Genomic DNA, 18,376 nt, shown 5'->3' with positions numbered 1-18,376 from the left:
GTCCATTTTTACAGGCATTCATTGTCAGTCATGCATCTCAGCTGCAAAGGTTCTGCACAGTCAAAATAAAGGCTTGTGCAAAGAGAAACAAGGGCTTGTGCAAAGAGAAACAAGGGCATAATTTCTGTCCAGAAGCATTTACAGACTCAAAAACATTTTTTAAAGAAGTGTTATGGCATGGACATGAAAACAGGAAGCTTTACGGGCTATTAGAACTGTGTACTATGAGTACCCTTGGGAACTGTTTGGGTCTGGATTCAAAAGCTGCAGTTGTTGAGGCCCAACTTTCTCATCAATCAAAAAACAGGACTCACAGTTGGAGTTGAAAAATGCTGAGCTAACACTGCAAAGCTCTTGAAGAATGCAAGCTGGAGATCTTGTTGGTCAAATGTGGCAGGGTCTATAGTGTATGCTGATGACTAATATTTTAAAGTTTTAGGATTTTCTCTGATGTTTATCATCTGTTTTCTGAGTGGAAACTGGAGACTCTGATGTTCCTTGTGGTATTTAGTAATTATGTCTTTATCTTTATTTGAAAGGTCCTTGTGCCAAAGGATCCTCTGTTGATGGGTAAGATGGTAGAAGTGAATATTTATGAAGCTGGAAAACATTTTATGAAGGGACAACCAGTGTCAGATGCCAGAGTTCACACTGCATCCATCACCAGACCATTAGCAAAAGGAGAAGTTTCTGGTTTAAGAGAGGTGAGAAAAAGACATTTTCTGCTTTGCTACACTGGTAAATCAACAGCTGTTCAAGCAAAATGATTCCATGCTATCTATCTGTTATCATTTTATAGTTCCCATTTATATATGCATGAAACTTTAATCTTTTATGACAGATTGAAATTTGAATTCAAAATATGTTTTTACTGATGTCCATAGCTTTGCTGACTATAAAGGTGATAATACACTTGTTTCTTCTTTCAAGGTGCAAGATGGGAAAAGAACTTACTAGAACTGAAAAGATTTAACATCAGTAACTCAATGTATTTCAATTTAGAGGAAGGATGAATCAGTTTTCTTTTCTTTACCTAACTGTTTTTTAAAAAATGTGTATTGATTACATGTCTATTAAAACAGGTCAAAACACAATTCAGAGATTCAAAATTAATTGATGGGTAGAGGTATGGAATATTTACAATATATTTTGTAAAAAGGTCAACATCTGATTTAGTCATGTAAAGAAAATGAAACTCTTTTAAAAAGAGATCTGATCCTTATTTTACACCTCAGTAGATATGACTGTTAGCCAAGTATTCTCATACATTTCATGGAGCTCTAGTTGTAAAAACTGATGGAGTGTGAAATGAAAATGTGTATCACATTTCTAAGCATCATTTGATGTCCTTTCTCCAGCACTGTTGTTAGGATCTCCAAAAATATGTAGCACATGGAAGAAGGATAATTGGCAGTTTATCAACCACCTTACTGCTTTTGCAGTAAGTTGCTGACAAGTATTAAAGTATATACATATCCTTGTTCAAGTTCTAAGTACTCGTATTTAAAATACATAATCAAGATATACCTTAGGTGACTAGTGTTAAGCTAAGCTCCGTAGTCTCTTGAATAAGCCTGGCTATGGAAGCATAGAGCAACAAAATAATGCATTCTCTGTAATGCACCTACTGTAATGTGTTCAGCAGATCATGAAACTTAAGCACAAACACATTGCTAAGCCCTCCATTGAATACTGTCCGTGTGTATGTGTATATTGGCCTGATAAGGGTCTGTAAGAGGAAAAAACAACCAAAGCCCTCAAATTGTCTGGTTGAGCTACGTAGCTATTTAAACACAGCTGATTTTTTCATCAGGACATTTTTCTTTTAAATAATCTGCTGGAATAGAACCAAGACTGTCATTAAACTGAGTACGTGCTGCCAGAAGCTTGTAGCATGGTGACAAGCAAGCAGACTTGACTGAAATTTTTTATGGTAAAAATGAGAGATAAAATTATTAAAATCAAGAATACTGATAATTTCCGTAAGAACTCATTGAGATACATAGATCTGGTCCTGCCCTTTGAATAGGTATGAACAAGTAATGGAATGCACCAGTAAATGGCTGCAGCAAGTGAATGATAAGGCAAATTGCTTTTTATGACTTTTGTGGTTACCAGTGCTCCTTCAAGGGAGCATCTTATTTATGTTTGGTCCACTGGAAATGTTCGGAACTTTTGCTTTATGGAAGAAATAGAATCTTGGTACTTCAGTAAATGGAATATCTTTTGTACATGGAAACTGCAGCTGAAAGCTTTTAATCACACTTGGCCAATGTATAATATATAGAACATGAACTGAAACTCTTAGTGGGAAGTTCCTCCTGACAAATCGTATATGTAAGCAGCAAATCAGGAATTTTCTTTAGGTTTCCAGGAAAAAAAAGTCATTTTGTCACAAAAGTTTATGCGGGCTTCTGGCTTGGGTGCAAGATGTTCTTTGGGTTGTTCTGTTTGGTTGGACTGCTGGGAAACATTTCCTGCTAGGTGTGCTCAAGACATATAATTCTAACCAAAGGTGCTATAAACAGGATAAAAAGGGTAACCTATGTCCTATGAGCCTTTTATAGCTCGTTATATGGGCACAGGTGACAGGATGGGAAAAGATGAAGGAGGCAAATCAGAATGTATGAATTCAGATACTCATTCAAAAGTAGCCAAGTATCTTATATCTTTAAAGAGATCCCAAGTGTCTCCACTAGATTTTCTGCAGCATGCAGAACTGAACCCTTCAATAACTTTACCCCTGTGCACACAAATGAGCAAGAATTAGGGTCTGCTTTACATTCCCAGGCTAGAAAGGATGAGTAGCCAGCTGCCAGCTGGCTCTTTTAAAACCAGGCACATTTCTATTGTTCAGCACAGATATAAACTGGGCAGAAGCTCTTTTAGGCAGCAACCTGTAGCTGGTATGCTGTCTGAAGTGCTCAGGAAGTTTCTAGTGGACTTCCAGTGTCACCCTGTTGATGCTAGGACTTCCTCTGAACTGCTTTATGTTTGCTGGTCCATGATGAGAGCTAGTTCAGAGAAGTACACGAATGTAATTGTAGATTGAGGTGATCTAGATCTAAAGAATGAGATAACAGACCGTACTGCAGTAAAACATTCCTATGCTACAGTCTTTTCCCATTCAAGAAAGCACTTGGCTCTTTCCTGACCCTGCGTATTGCTGGGGCTGCAGTGCATACCTTACAGTTCAGCATGTTGTGCAGGTACTGTGATAAAGACGGATAGATTGCCAAGGACTGTTACGTGGTTGTAGACAGTCTGCAGCAGTTTAAAATATGCTATTTTTGTAGTTTGTGCTAGGCATCACTTGCTATTATTAACAGTGTCTTCATTAGCTTGCGTAGGACACAGTAAAATCTGCACTTCTCTCTAATGAGGAATGTTCACAGAAAGAGTGAAAGCTTTCAAATCTGTAGCTTTTAAGGAAATAATTCATATGGCTAAAAAATAAAGTTATAAAAATTGAGAGCACCATAATGTGAGGATGTTAAAGCCAGTCCCAAATGGATGCTAAGCACGAAGATGCTTCTGTAGATGCTGTGAGGAGAAGTACCTCCAAAAGATCAGAGTTTATCTGCAGCTGTGTGCTCTCTTTCTCATCATACATGTCCCTCAATAATTTTTAGTTTAGAGGGAGCACCACAAGCAACTGGGCATCTGAAGGAACAATGGGTAGGCCTTTTTCTTACCCTTTTGACTACATGACTGTGGTGGCAAATTGGTGCAAAGAAATAAAGTAAGTTGCCAACTAGAATGAACAGATTTGCCTGAAAAAGAGGGAATGCAAAATGCAAAAATACAATGGACAGTTTAGAGATTCCATAAAATACTCGCACATTATATATCTGTAACAAATAAGGAGGCAAATATTGATAGAATTAATTCAGAGTATTTCTAGCATATCTTTTTTCATGCTTTTCCAGTGTATGAAAAACACAGTTAATGTGTATATCCATTGGTGTGTTAATGATGTAGAATGTCTTATGGTTATTATATTCTTTAAGGCAAAAACTGTGACTAAGTAGATGGGCTTCGAGTAAGGTTTTGACATTCAATAATGTTAGGCTCTGTGGCAGAATTTGGGACAGGAAGGACAGAGGAGTCTTAGAATCAGCAGCTCAGGTTAAAAAGCTGTCAAAACAATCAGACTTACCAACTGAGTGGTAAGTAGCAAAATACACAGATATTTGCCAGGATGTTTTGGTGTTGTTTTTTTTTTTATTTCAGAATACTTTCTTTATAAAAGTCACTCCAAAGGGAATGATGTCTCCAAGTTACAAAATTTTACAGGAGGGCTATTTCGGGGGGGCAAACGCATTCAGAAATTTCATTTAACTCAGATCTTCTGTAGATTTTTTTTTGTTTTAAAATGTGCATTTGCTGATTCAGTAATAAAACCGTGTTTAAAAGACATATATAGCAGAGAATATATGGGTGAAAGTTGAAATCAATCAAGCATGGACACATGCATAAAGGCATTTTTAGATTTGGTTCTAGTAAGTCTAACATAGGATGTATGTGAACTGGGCATTTAAAATGGTGACAGTAACATTAAAAATGAACATTCAGAGAAAACAAGCATGTTACAAGTTACTAGCTGCAATTAAAAATATCGGTGAATAAGTGTTTCAAAGCTTAGATCGAGAATCAGTTCTACTAAGTTTCACAGGAAAAAAAAGAGGATGTAAATGCTGCAGATGTGGTACCCTTTTATTGACATAGGCTTGGAGTTGACAAATCATTAAGGGCATACTTCAGCCTTTTAAGATTCAGAAAACCAATTTAGCGTGTCTTCTATGTTTGTAAGTGCTTTGGTAAACTTGTCTTTGAGATTTTGGAGATGGGTTTGCAATATACATAGTACTGAGTATATTATCGCTGGGTAAATGTTTTTGAAAAGTCAGCAAAGTGTGTCAACCGTAGGAATGTAATCTAATTTTAAAAAAAACATTTTAATATGTGTATTAGTTTTATTTGACCATGTTTAGGGATCATGACAGTTTATCAGAAGCATAAAATAAAATACCTAATAAATGTATCCTTTTGACAGACAAATGTTTGCCCAAACCTAATAACTGAAAAAGAGTAAGAATCTGCAAGAATGTGATCTCTTGATAGAAACAGAAATAGAGTGTGTTATGCTGCTGTACTCCAAAAATAATTCTAGTTGTTTACATATGATCCGTGACTAGAGGAGAAAAAACACTGTAAGATCATAAATGTATGAAGAAGAGACCAAAGGGCTGGGGGATAACAAGAAAAGAATTCTGCAGTACTGCTACCTGCCAGACTTGCAATGCATTGCCAGAATCAAAGCCCTATAAGTCTCAGGACCTTTGGTGGGAAATTTTAATCAGATGGAAAATTAAGGCAAGAGGAATGATTATGTTCATAATCAAGATTATGTTCATAATTCCTGTTTCTATAAGGCATCTATGACTGACTTTCTTTTCAAACAAATACAAGCACATCTTTGAGTTTTCTGTTTTCCTTTGGTTTATGTGATAACATTCTCTTCCTCTGCAATCAGAATCTTCTGAGAGCTTCCATTTGCAATATCTCTTTTAGTGAGTCTGGGATCGTGGTGCACATCTCGATGGCTCCCAGGCCATGGTAATATCCACAGCTGGCCTCTTAAGCTAATAGCTATTCAAGTCATTGGGCTCTTTGCAGTAAATGAGAAATGAGCTACTGATTTTCAGTTAGCAACCAATTATTTGGTTGTTCTGCTTGTTGCTGTTTTTTTCCTCATCCTGCCTGCATTTTTTGGAGTAGGTTATTATGGTATCGTACTTCTGGATACTAATGAAGAAGCTTTATGTTCCTGATCTTCCAGGTAGCCACAAGTATGTTCTAGTTACTTTAGCAAAAGATGACCTCTAAACATTACCCAGCCTTTTTTCTGATGTTAGAAAACAGAAAAGATGCATATATCAAAGACTTCTTTATAGGCTGCCAGAAAGAAAATTCAACAAAGCATAGCTTAAAGGAAAGTCTCTGATCTCAGGTAGAAAGGGTGCTTCACTTGCAGGCAAAACAAAATGGAGAAGGGGGAAGAAAATATCTTCTCCTGGAACAGAAATGAAAGAAATCATGTCAGAATTGAAATCTCTGTATTGGAAACTTCCTTCAAGGACTTGGAAGGAAATGTGGAAGATGTGCATTAATTATTAAGTACAGTTTTTACATATGCTGGAGTTTCAAAGTGGTGGAAAATCTGGTTCCTGAACAGGAAGTAGAGATTAGAGATTTAGGAAAAAAAAGAGAATGAGGAAACAAATTTTAGATCAAAAAATGGCATGGAGGTGTGAGGAGAGGAATCTTTCATAAAATTACAGAAGCAGAAACTGTAGAACATATGAGTAATGGTAATGAAAGATTGGAATTTCCAAAGAAGAAATATAAATTAATATAAAATACACCTTCTACCTCTCTTGGAAAGCTACTTTACAAAGGGATCTTTGTATCATGAAGTCCAAGAAGGGGCAATTTGAGAAACAAGTGGGGAAGTTTCTATTTAAGAGAAACATACTGACAAAAAAAAAAAAAAAGAACATTTTCTACGTAAAATCATTTTCTGGTAATGCTTTATGAAAATGTGGTGTGCTATTTGGTGCTTTTCCATTCTTAGGAGCATACCTTTCGTTGTCTCAGTTGCGCTTTCTCCCTCTTTTTGACGCCCCTTTTGTGACACCAGGCTGATTGGTTGGCACCAAACTCAGTGGTGCAGTTGTCACAACTCTAGGATGGGATTCCAGCCAGAGGGACCTGGACAAGCTCAAGAAGTGGGCCAATGGGAATCTCATGAGGTTTAATAAGACCAAGTGCAAGGTGCTACACCTGGGTTGGGACAACTTCCAGTATCAGTACAGGCTGGGGGATGAACTGATCGAGAGCAGTCCTGCTGAGAAGGACTTGGGGGTGCTGGTGAGTGAGAGGCTGGACATGAGCCAGCAATGTGTGCTTGCAGCCCAGAAAGCCAACAGCTTGGCCCCCTGCAGCATGGCCAGCAGGGTGAGGGAGGGGATTCTACCCCTCTAATCTGCTCTGGTGAGACCCCACCTGGAGTGCTCTGCATCCAGCTCTGGGATGCTCAGCACAGGAAAGACACTGACCTGTTGGATTGAGTCCAGAGGAGCACCACCAAGATGATCAGAGGGATGGAGCACCTCTCCTATGAGGAAAGGCTGAGAGAATTGGGCGTGTTCAGCCTGGAAAAGAGAAGGCTTGTGGGTGACCTAATTGTGGCCTCCCGCTACCTGAAGGGAGCCAACAAGAAAGATGGGGAGCGAATTTTCGGAAGAGCATAACAAGGGGGAATGGATTCAAACTGAAGAAGGGTAGGTTTAGGTTAGATATGCAGAAAAAGTTCTTTACTGTGAGGGTGGTGAGGCACTGAAACAGGTTGTCCAGTGAAGTTGTGGATGCCCCATCCCTGGAAGTGTTCAAGGCCAGGCTGGATGGAGCTTTGAGCAACCTGGTCTAGTGAAAGGTGTCCTTGTCCACAGCAGGAGGTTTGGAACTAGATGATCTTCAAGGTCCTTTCCAACCCAAATCATTCTATGATTCTCAGAAAGAACGGATTGTAGTGCAAGGCATACAAGTAGATAGTGTTTTTGCATGTCTTAATCTGCTTTATTTAATGTGTTACTTCTGTTCCCTGCTGGTTGTATATAGAGGTCATAAAAGATGGTGTTAAATCCTTCTTAATTAATCTTTTTTTCTTATGTTTTCTTCAGTTATTTCATGAAGGTCACTATAAAGTTAACATAATAAAAGAGATGTTTCCTTTTGAAGAGTAGAACTCAGTGCCACCTATGGATGTTTTTAAAAAGAACCTTCAAAAGTCTCATTTTTTCCTGGAAAAAGAACAAAAATTTTTAATCTGATGTTCCTTAGATGCAGATTTTTGTGATCTACACATTATCTGCATGCCGTGTTGGTGGTGTTTATTTGGAGGCTTGAGTTGACTTGAATTTTTCTTCTACCTCAAAGCCCAACATTTCTCAGTTTAGAATCAGAAATTTGGGATGGATTATTTCTTATGGGTAGAATAGATTTTTCTTACTGGGTTTAGATAAACACTGAATTGGATCACATGAAGTGGTTGGGGAACTTTAATCAATGCTGGTCCTTAGGAACATAATTAGCAAATTTACATAACAAACACTTGAGATGCAGGTCAGCCACCTTAGGTCATGGGTATGGGCAGGATGACCTCTCAGCTTTGTTTCCAGCCTTATCTTCTATAATTCTATGAACATTTTAATTTAGCCAACAATCATTTGAAGACAAGAAAGCTGGAATAGAAGGTAATGCATTGATCCGAGACATTTCTCTGCACTGGTTAGAGGGCTAAAATACATAGAGGTGATTTAAGGCAGGAAACCCAAGAGCCAGCATAAGACTTTCACCAAGCAGTTTTATCCTGAGGTCTTTAATTTAATGGGCATGTTGTCTTTCTGCCCATCCCTCTGGCAGGGCTGAATTTCAACTACAGTGATCAAAGCTCAGCTGAAACAGCTCTTATTACATAGCTCCTTTTCAAACAAATGCTCACTGAAGTCCATTTCAGGTGAAAATATCTGAACTTTAGTTTGTTTACTTTTAATTTCCTCAACAGACAGTGTTATTTGGCTGAATGTCACTGTTTAATCACTTTAAATCACATAATTATGTTAATCCTGTGCAGTGCATGCAGTAAATGGAAATAGTAATGGCTGGGATGATTCAACTTTTAAGTCATTTTCTGGAGAATAAGAGAAAGTTAAACAGAAGTGTTCTCCCGCTTCTGCCTCCAGAAGTAAAACTCCAAGTGCTAAAATAGTTCTGCCATTTTTGTGTATTATTTCTCATACTTAACCTGCTGATGCTGCACTGTAGGATGAGGGGGTGGGTTCTACTCTCTATTGGCATAGGGGCAAACTGGAAGTGTGTAGCCATGGTAATTTTAACTACTTGACACTCCCTGTAATATTTAGGAGCTCCTTTTAAAATATTTTTTTCCTTTTAATCACAGCTCTAACAAGCAGACTCTTTGGAAAGAATCAAAAGGCATTTGTTTTTTTAATAATGCTGTATTATTTAATGTACTGGGTTATAAGTTCACTAAGTTTTAATTGGCTTGCAAGGAAAAAATGTAGCAGCCACAACTTTTCTCAATTTTTATGTTGTTTTGGAGGCCATCTACTTCCAATTTACAAAAGTCATTATAGGTTTGACTTTTATACCTCTCCAGTAGAGTTTAATACAAAGGTAGGTGAAGGATATTCAGTCTGTGTGTACATTTTATCTCTGCTTGTAATGTTTAGTCATCCCTTTTCTTTTTATTAGTACTCTTTGGATCAACAAAAAGCGCACACTGTATTTCTCAGTTTCTTCCCTCTCTCTCCTTTTTCTGCAAGCAAACACACAGTCAGAGGCATCAGATATTTTTGTCTTGGATGAATGTTATTTCTGTCTGTTCCTCATCTATTGAAGCTATAATCATAGTAGTCTTTCTACATGAATACTTGAATGAGACAGCATGTAAAAGGCACATGGAGCCTATGATATAGCTTTCCCCATCACCAAAGGTCAGTAGGAGGTTTGATTTTACACATACCAGGTTCTGGAATGTTCAACTTCAGCCCCTTAGAACTGTATTTGTTGCCAGAACCATTTTGGTCAGATGATTCATTACCTTTGAGATCGTTTTGAAAAGCAATAAAAATTACAGACTTGAGATTAATCTATTTTTTATGTGAAAACTGTTTTTAAAGTGTATCTCATTTCAAAGAAATTAGCAAGCCACGTTAAAGGTAAACTGGAGTCTTCTGTATCCTTTAATATTATTACATGTTCAGAATTTTTATTGAGTTCTGAGTACATTAATGGCTTTCTAATAGTCTAAAATCAACATTTGTGTTCTTATTGACTCCCTTTATGATAATGAGTATTTACTAAGATTTGTATAAATTTTGCAAATAGCTTTTTTTTTCATTCTGACATATCTATTGAAACACTGTTGAACTGATCCAGCAATATTAGGATTAATTGTGAGTCATAGTAGGAAACCAAGATCCATTTGTAATCATAATTTCCCAGTCAGACTTTTATAATGTTTGGGTATAGTGATCTATGTTTGTGCTTTTAATATACTTGTAACATCAGATAAGAGATTTTTTTGTGGTGTCAAGGGTAATAAGATAGAGAAAAGGGGGAAAAGGCTTGTCATTAAGAGAAAGAAACAATTTTTTAAGGTTCGTCAGTACTAAATTATAGTTGGGGAGATATCGACGTATAAAAATATATAACAGTGACTATATCTTTGACTGAAATTGAATTGCAGTTGAGTAATAAGGATGAGATTGTATTTGGTGGCTACATTGGAGAAATGGTATCTAAAATATTCAAATACCATATTTCAGTGAAGTGGATGTGAAATTCAGAGCCTTAAATTTAGTCCACCAAGAATATGCTCCTAGTTACACTAGAATATCCAAAGAACTTACTGTGGCTGTTGAATATGTTAGAATAATTGCATCCTCAAAGACAGTCCACAGAATGTTGTAGCATCTATGTAAGCTTAGAAAACTAGTGCTTGTTCACAGACTGCATACAGTAACTTTGTGTTTATGCAGGCTGTATTCTGTATCAAGTTTAACATCCAGTCTGAATCCTTTGTCCTGTAACCAGATCAAAGCCTTTATCATGCCATTAGCCATTAAAGCATGTTGTTGCAGTTTTACTGGACCAAAAAACAACAGAAATAAACCCTTACCCTCCTACTACAATCTCTCCCCCTAAGATATGTTTAAAGGAGTCCTCTCAAACTGCAGGAGGCATAATTGCTTTAAAAGTTTGCATTCTCTCTCTAAGAAACTTGGCTTATTGTCTTTTAGTTTTCCCAAGACCTGACTCTTAAATTTGACCTTAGGATCAGTTCTTATTTGTAGCCAGTTCCAAAGCAAGCTGTTCCTGTGGGCTTTATCAAAGACCATTAAGTAAAAGAAACAGTTAGAAAAATTACCGATTATTTAAGTACTTCATTTAAGACAGCTTTGCTTGTGGTTAGTGTACAGTACACTAGTCTTGATAACCTTCCTCTGACTACTTCCCATTGTGTATTTAAATTACTTGAAGGCTTCCCCCACCTGTAATTTCTTATTTCAGATGTTAGAAGCTTTCTTTAAAGGTGGAAAAAGATTTTCTACTGACTTATTCCAATGTCAGTCACTCATACTAGCAAAAATCCAGAAATTACTACTAGATTTGGTGCAATTGTCTGATTCAGCTTTGGGATGAAGGAATTTTGCATTGAAAGATGTATTCAAGTTAGCATGAAAGGTTATGGTGGTGGTATGATAGGGTTAAGTGTAGAAAGATCAAATCTTGTACATGTTCCCGCTAAAGTAAAATTAGTGCTACATCTGTTTGCATGGTCCTTTAGGTATTATGCTTTTCTTTTTCATCCCAACATGTTCCAAACCTTGTTCTTCATTTTCACAGGGAGTTGACTCTAAGCAAATTTGCAGATTAGCATCAGAAACAGTTCATGTTTTGAGGTTCCAAAAGAGTCAGAGGGCTTAAAACACAGCTTTTCTGTATTCAAAACTCAAGCCCACGGGATTCTAAAATTTCAGCATATTTACTTTCATTTCTTTTACTGGAGTCAGGATCACGACCCAGATTTGGTGTAATAATTAAATTGCTATCTAGGACATATTTCTTCCGTACTAGATATTATAAAAACCTGAGGTTTTGGAATTATTGTGAGGAAGATATATGTACTTCAGTGTTGCTTCAGCTTTTAATTGTTGAGATCACAAGCACTGGTATGAAGTAATTTTTCAGTAGAATATAGTGGTGTAAAGTCAAAACCAAAGTTGAACTCATCATCATCATCATCATCATCATGGGTAGGCTTCGCGAACAAAGATTTGAGAAAGGCTCTATCCACATTTGTTACAAGCACGCTGGTGGCTAAAAAGACCAATACAAGATAGACATGTCAGATTGCAAAAGGCACAGCAGAAAGACTCCTTAGGTGGTATATTCTGCAAGACATGATTCTTTCTGCGTTGTCTTTTCTCCTTGAGAGTGATCCTGCGTGCTTTCTCAAAAGCATCAGCAGCGTTATAGATGGTGTGTCTCCAGGCCTCCCAATTCAAGGCCAGAGTAGACCAGTTATAGTGATCAATATGGCCAAGGCTGAGATGTTGTTTCAGGGAGTCCTTGTATCTTCTCTTTGGGGCTCCTCTCTTGTGGCAGCCAGTGGCAAGTTCACCATAGAGCAAGATCTTAGGGAGGCCGTGGTCCTTCATCCTTGAGACATGCCCTGCCCAGCTCAGCTGTGTTCTCAGCAACATGGCCTCAATACTTGTGACTGCTGCTTGTTCTAGAACAGATGGTTGGTCACATAATCTGACCCGTGGATGTTTAGGATTGTGCAGAGGCAGCGTTGATGGAAGCGTTCTAGGAGAGGCAGGTGGTGGCGGTAGATGACCCATGATTTGGATCCATATAAGAGAGTAGACAACACTATGGCTCTGTAAACACTGATCTTGGTGCTTTTCTTCAAGTGTTTATTACACCATACTCTTTTATGGAGTTTTCCAAAAGCACTATATGCCTTTGCTAACCTGTTATCTATCTCTCCATCAGTCTTACCATCCGAGATGAGGCTACCTAGGTAATTAAACTGCTGGACTGATTTGAGCTCTGAGTGGCCAATGGTGATATGGGGATGATGGAAGACTTCCTGAGGTGCAGGTTGATAGAGAACTTCTATATGGTGATCAATGCCACTGAGGTATAAAGGAAATAATATGGATTTTTCTCATGTATTCTTTATTGTAGAGAAGGGCTGACAAATCCTTTGTAAAATAAAAACATACATTTAAAAATTTTTCAATGATAAGCTTTTTTTTAAAAGAAATTCACATTTTTAGTTATTCTTGGTGATGGCAATCACACAGAATAATTAAGGGCCTGATGGCAGAACCTTTTTGGCCTAGGTAGCCATCAACCCATAACAAAATATTTATTTCCAAGTTATAGTTATAAAATAGTTATTTCTGGCTCAACTTAAGTGAACAAATGCAGTCATGAGTGTTGATTTTACTGTGCTATCAATATCTTCTTTATGACAGTTTTCATTTTGCCTTTTTACCTGGTCTTACCAGTAGAAACAGTGTTTTGTGCTTCTTGGCCTATAAAGAAGCCCTCTCCACAGGTGTGTGAGCATGTTGTCATTACTCCAGTGCAGAAATGGCCAGCCTCTGGCATAGGACAACCTAAAGAGCTCACCTGCCTCATTTGGCATTATCCAATACCTTCTTTTCCAATTGCTACTAGGTCGGCGTCACGTATGGCGGAGCATGTGTGACATGTGGAGAAGGAGAGCTAGAAGTTATGAATTAGTCACATGATGCATTTATGTCTGGGGGTGTGATTGGCAAGGCGTGGTGGTGTAAGGGTCTTGGTAGACTCATGTGACCTCTCAGAAAGGTCTGACCACCCAAGTACTACAACGTGAGATGTAAGGGGGGTTGATAAATAGTGAGAGGAATGAAACCTGACTGGCTAGAGAGCCAGATGTCAAATGTGAAATAAAAAGGAAAAGCCCCATGGAAATGACCATTATTTTTCTTTAGTCTCGGTAGAACCAAGGGGCCCTTGGAACAATATTATAGGGGAAAATTATTCACTAAATGTCTTGGCTTTCAAATGATGGATTCTTCTTCATACCTGTATATGTATACTGTGGCAGAACTTGAACAAATGCTCCATTTTGGATTGGGGTGGCTTGGAAATTTTTGTGAAAGTACTTTTGATGGAAAAAAGATGTGTAGGCAGTACATTTCAGCTCTTTTTGTCAAAGAAATCACATAGCTACAAAAACTACCTATGCATAATAGCGACCAGATGGATCTCTGGTCCTCAATAAAGGGTCTTGTTATCAGGACTGGAGAATTTTTTTTTAAAAATCTCATCCTTGTTTTGACATGACTTCATATGTGATTGTAAGTCATTTCAGTCAGTGTGACTGTGATTTATCTTATCCGTATGGAAACTATTTTGCAATTCTCACATACAAAATCTCTGATAAGTGCAGATAACATAATTATCATACAAAAAGGACAGCTGTGAATATCCATTTCTGACACAGATAGTTTTTTCAAAATACAAGAACTTTAATTTGGTAAAATGATGGAAGCGGTGCTTAGAATGACAGGAATTCTTTTCCTTTTTCAGCTCGTGTGTCTCTGTCCAAAGAAACATTAGTTCATTATTTTTTCAGTGAGGAGTGCTTAAGATTCTGTAACATAATCAGATTTTGTCACAGAACCACAGGGGAAAGCCAGATGTGCAGCTCTTAATAGCTGGAAAGGAATGAATTATACTTGGGAGAGTATCTTGTGTGATTAAAAAAGCCTGTTGTAGTGCTGCTAAGCTGTAGTATGGAGACATGAAGCACTGTAAAATCCAAACCCATTAATTTGTTAGAAGACTGCATTAAGCCCCACAGTTATCCTCTGGGCTTGCATTTCTCACCCCTGTAGGCACACCTGGTATATGTTTGCCGTTTTCAGATTGTCTTCTGTTTTATTTGTAGTTTTCTCCATTTTTCTTAATTTCTTTTCCCAGCTTGTGTGTTGTGTGTGATTTGGAGTTTTAGGAGTACCAGTTGGTCAGCAGGGTGATGGCATAAAACAGATTGTTGAGGCTGGGGTCTGGCCTTCCCCTCAGCAGGAGCAGTGATTAAGATTTGGGTGAGGTTTTCTTAGCAGCCCTTGACATGACTCTTGCTGGATTGTTCTCCTATTGTTGAACTAAGTGAGTAAGCTCAAATATTACGAGGACGGGCAGAGATATTGAAATGGTGTGTACACCACTTGCCCAGCAGTAAAATGATGTTAATAGTTGTATTCACCTAGAGACAAAACCAACAACAAAACATCAAAGAAAGCTGTATTCAAATACTATGGGTTGTATTCTTACAAGCCAGTAGCCTTTTCTAAATAGAGAAAAGAACACTACAGTGACACTGAAGACCTATAATATGTGATAACAAGAAGAACGTAAGCATTCTATTTCTCGTGTGCACGGATTACTTGGAGTGTTAAGTGAATTACTCTGAACTAAGGAAATTCTAGAGTTTTAGGTCCTCATTTCCATGTAAATGCCAACAGTACTATATTTCAGCCTTTAATTAGGTGCTCATGCAGTATTATCGCACACATCAGCACGCAAATTTGTTTCTCCTGTGCACAGAGCTGAGCCTATTAATTTCGTATCAGAATTGTTTAGGTTGAAAAAGACCTTTAAGATCATCAAGTCCCACCACTAACCCAGCCCTGCCAAGTCCATCACCTCCCTGGGCAGCCCATTCCAATACTTAACAGTCTTTTTGGTAAAAAAAGATTCCTTATATCCAATTTAGTAAGGTACTGTTAGATATTTTTCCTCTTCATTGTTTGTCATGTAATGACAGTGTTATTTGCTACATGCTGTTCAAACCTCACTTTCAAGGGAATTACTAATTTCTTTCTAACCTTTCCTATGACCGCCATAACTAAATTTCTGAGTGCTTCAGAAACAATAATAAGTTTATGTTTATTATCCTCCTGAAATGCAGCTTTTGTCTTCCCATTTCACAAGTGAGGATGAGGCAGATGTTCAAAGTGTTCACTAGAAGGTTAGTCTAAAAAACAAATTTGATGGTGGTCAGTTAAAGATACCTGGGACTAGATACTTAACGAATTATTAAAATTTTTTAGCATATATTCAAGCAAGTTGCAGCAGTGACTGCTCAGCATTTAAGAGAAACCAACTCCAGGGGATGAAGTCTCAAAGAAATAGAGAAAATTAGTACTTTTTACTTCATGGCTAATTCCAGAGGAACTGATTTTCTCCTCTTTAGCTAATCCTAGGATTTATCAGATACAATCTGATAGAGCACTCCATGTAAAACCAGTGTAGGAGAAGACTGAGGTCCAGTGGGTACAAATTGCCAGTATTTGAGCATGACAGGACAAAAATTCGTGCACAGGCACTTCAATCTTTTACAGCCACAGAAGCTGGTTGTCTAGTCAGACCACCCTGTGAATGATACAAATGCTCTCCTGAGGGTAGATATTCGTTACAGCCTGTAGATTGGATACTTACTGTTCTTTGATGTCTTAGACAGAGCGCCAAGGTGCTATCATGATTATCTAGCATAAAATACACAGCAAGCCAGGAAAGGTTTCTCTCATGTAATCTTTATTGTGGGGAAGGGCTGACGAATCATTTGTAGAGACTGAGGATAGAGAGACTGTGTTAGAGCAGTTAGGCTTGCTAATCACAGAAAAGTAACCACTGTTTGATGTTTCCATGAGAGAGTCCTCCATTAACTGCAGTTGAACTTGACTGAGTGTGAAATTAAAAAGGAGACTCAGATTTCCAGACACTCCCTTAGGTGCTCAAAACTATGCTAACTGGCAGTGTGGGAGACCTCCTAGAACAACTAAGGAAAGAGGCCATGACAATATGAAAAGAAAACCTTTGTATTATCACTGAACCCACAAAATTGGTCAAGATCAGTGACACTTTATTAACTGTTAAATTTCAGGCTTACATGAAATGCTTCTTTTCTCCAAGGTCTGATTCCGACTGTGCTTGGTGAGCATTTGCATTCCCAGGAACTGGAGGTGTTTAATACCGGACAGAAAAATCTGTAAAAATAAACGTAAGAGAAATTTTCAGGAGACGACATATTAAGGCACTGCCTGGCTTTAAGAAAATGTATTTAGAACTAAAACTTAACAGAGATAAAAGGTTTTACAGGCTATCTTGGCTTCTAGTGGCAACTGGAATCTGAGGCAGGAGTTGTAGAGGCCTAATTGCTGACTTATGCATTGTGGCACTGGAGACACTTCAATCTTCTGTATTTGTTTCTCTGCCTGTAAAACGAGCAAGGCATATAGATCCCACAGATACCTACTGCTATGGAATTTGAAACTCTGGAACCTAGTATCATTTCAGAATATATAAAATGCTATTTTTTTAACCATGTTTATTATCCATGAGGGCTGTATCCTTTTGTCTCTGGGGTTGTTATATAAGTCTCTGTGAAACATTCCATTTTAATGTTTGCTTCTGTAGAAAGATATGAAAACACCATAAATTCAGGATTATGACATATTCTGGGATTAGGGAGAAGGCTTTAGCCAAGAATATGTATATCAGTTTATTCTACTTTGCTCCACGTGAAAGATCTTTAAAAGCTTTTCTTGATTTTGAGAGAGAACATCCCTTGAGTAAAAGCAGTATTACTCATTTCACTGTTGATACGTGAATATCATTCAGTTATATTGGTGGTTCTCGTGACATTGAATATATATTTTCAGATCTAGCTATTCATTTTACTGGGGTACTCCTGATTGAAACCTTTTGTGTCTTTGCCTGTAGCTACCGTTGACCTCCATATAATTGTCATTGTTATTTCAAGATTTAAAAGGGAAGCAAAAAAGGTGATGATCTCTGAAAGCTCTGTAAAAAATGTAATCATATTTCATTTGATAATCTCATTTGTAGAACAGTCTTCAAACATTCACATACTGCTAGCCTTTTGTCATTTTTTCATCATCCAACAAACTGGGGAAATTTTTGTGTTATAACCTTAAAATAGTTATTTTAAAAAACCCAACAAAACCCAACCAGAAAAAACACAACAAAAAAATCTCTGTGATCCTTTAAAGAAAGGAGCAAGATGGAATCCTTTGGAATGATATCCAGTAAGACAGGCCATGGTATGCACACTGAAATATTATATCTGGTGTTACTACATCTAAATGTACATTCTGTAATTCACTGTAATGTATTTTCAAAGCCGTGAAGCCTGTGCTGGTGATCTCTAGGAAACAGATTTGTCTGTTAGCCAGCTAATTACCAGATAAGTGCCCAGAGCAAATACCTGCCATCTCTTTCATAAAACCGTGCTGTGCACAGGGAGATAAATAGTGACAGAACCCTATCCTGAATTTGTCCACATTGTGCTGCTAGGTTCATTCTTCATTTCAAGTCATTACTTGGATGACTGTGATTTTTGAATCGCAAACTTCTTCCATTTAGAAGGTCTCTCAGTTCTGTTGTGGTTGCAAGTGCTGACTGGAATGCTGGCTTGCATGTCCCTTGTTTCGGGCAGAGTGATTGACACACACCCCCCCCACCCTTGCACCTTACTACAAAAAAAAAAAAAGGCTCAGAATCCAGACATCACACTATTTTTTCAAAATGTCGTGTCTGACTTTGAATGGCAAGTTATTTTGACAGTGCATTGCTTGTGTAGTGGAAGCATACTTAGTCACCAAGCTTAATAGCAGCATAAAATACAAATAAGTTA

General features: G+C 37.7%; 1 protein-coding gene across 1 annotated transcript in view; it reads left to right on the top strand.

Annotated features, from left to right (window-relative positions):
• The window catches only part of CDKAL1 (CDK5 regulatory subunit associated protein 1 like 1), a 406,851-nt gene that overhangs the window by 380,573 nt on the left and 7,902 nt on the right, over nt 1-18,376 (top strand). The window contains exon 15 of the mRNA XM_051799198.1: nt 540-704. Coding sequence (XP_051655158.1) covers nt 540-704 — 165 coding nt within the window. The remainder of the gene's footprint in view (nt 1-539; nt 705-18,376) is intronic.

This window comes from Manacus candei, unplaced genomic scaffold (assembly GCF_025592945.1).
Source record: "Manacus candei isolate 608988 ecotype Guabito, Panama unplaced genomic scaffold, ASM2559294v1 h1tg000049l, whole genome shotgun sequence".
NCBI classification, from domain to species: domain Eukaryota; kingdom Metazoa; phylum Chordata; class Aves; order Passeriformes; family Pipridae; genus Manacus; species Manacus candei.
The sequence above is the reverse complement of the archived record's forward strand: the minus strand, read 5'-3'. Positions and strand labels throughout refer to the sequence as shown.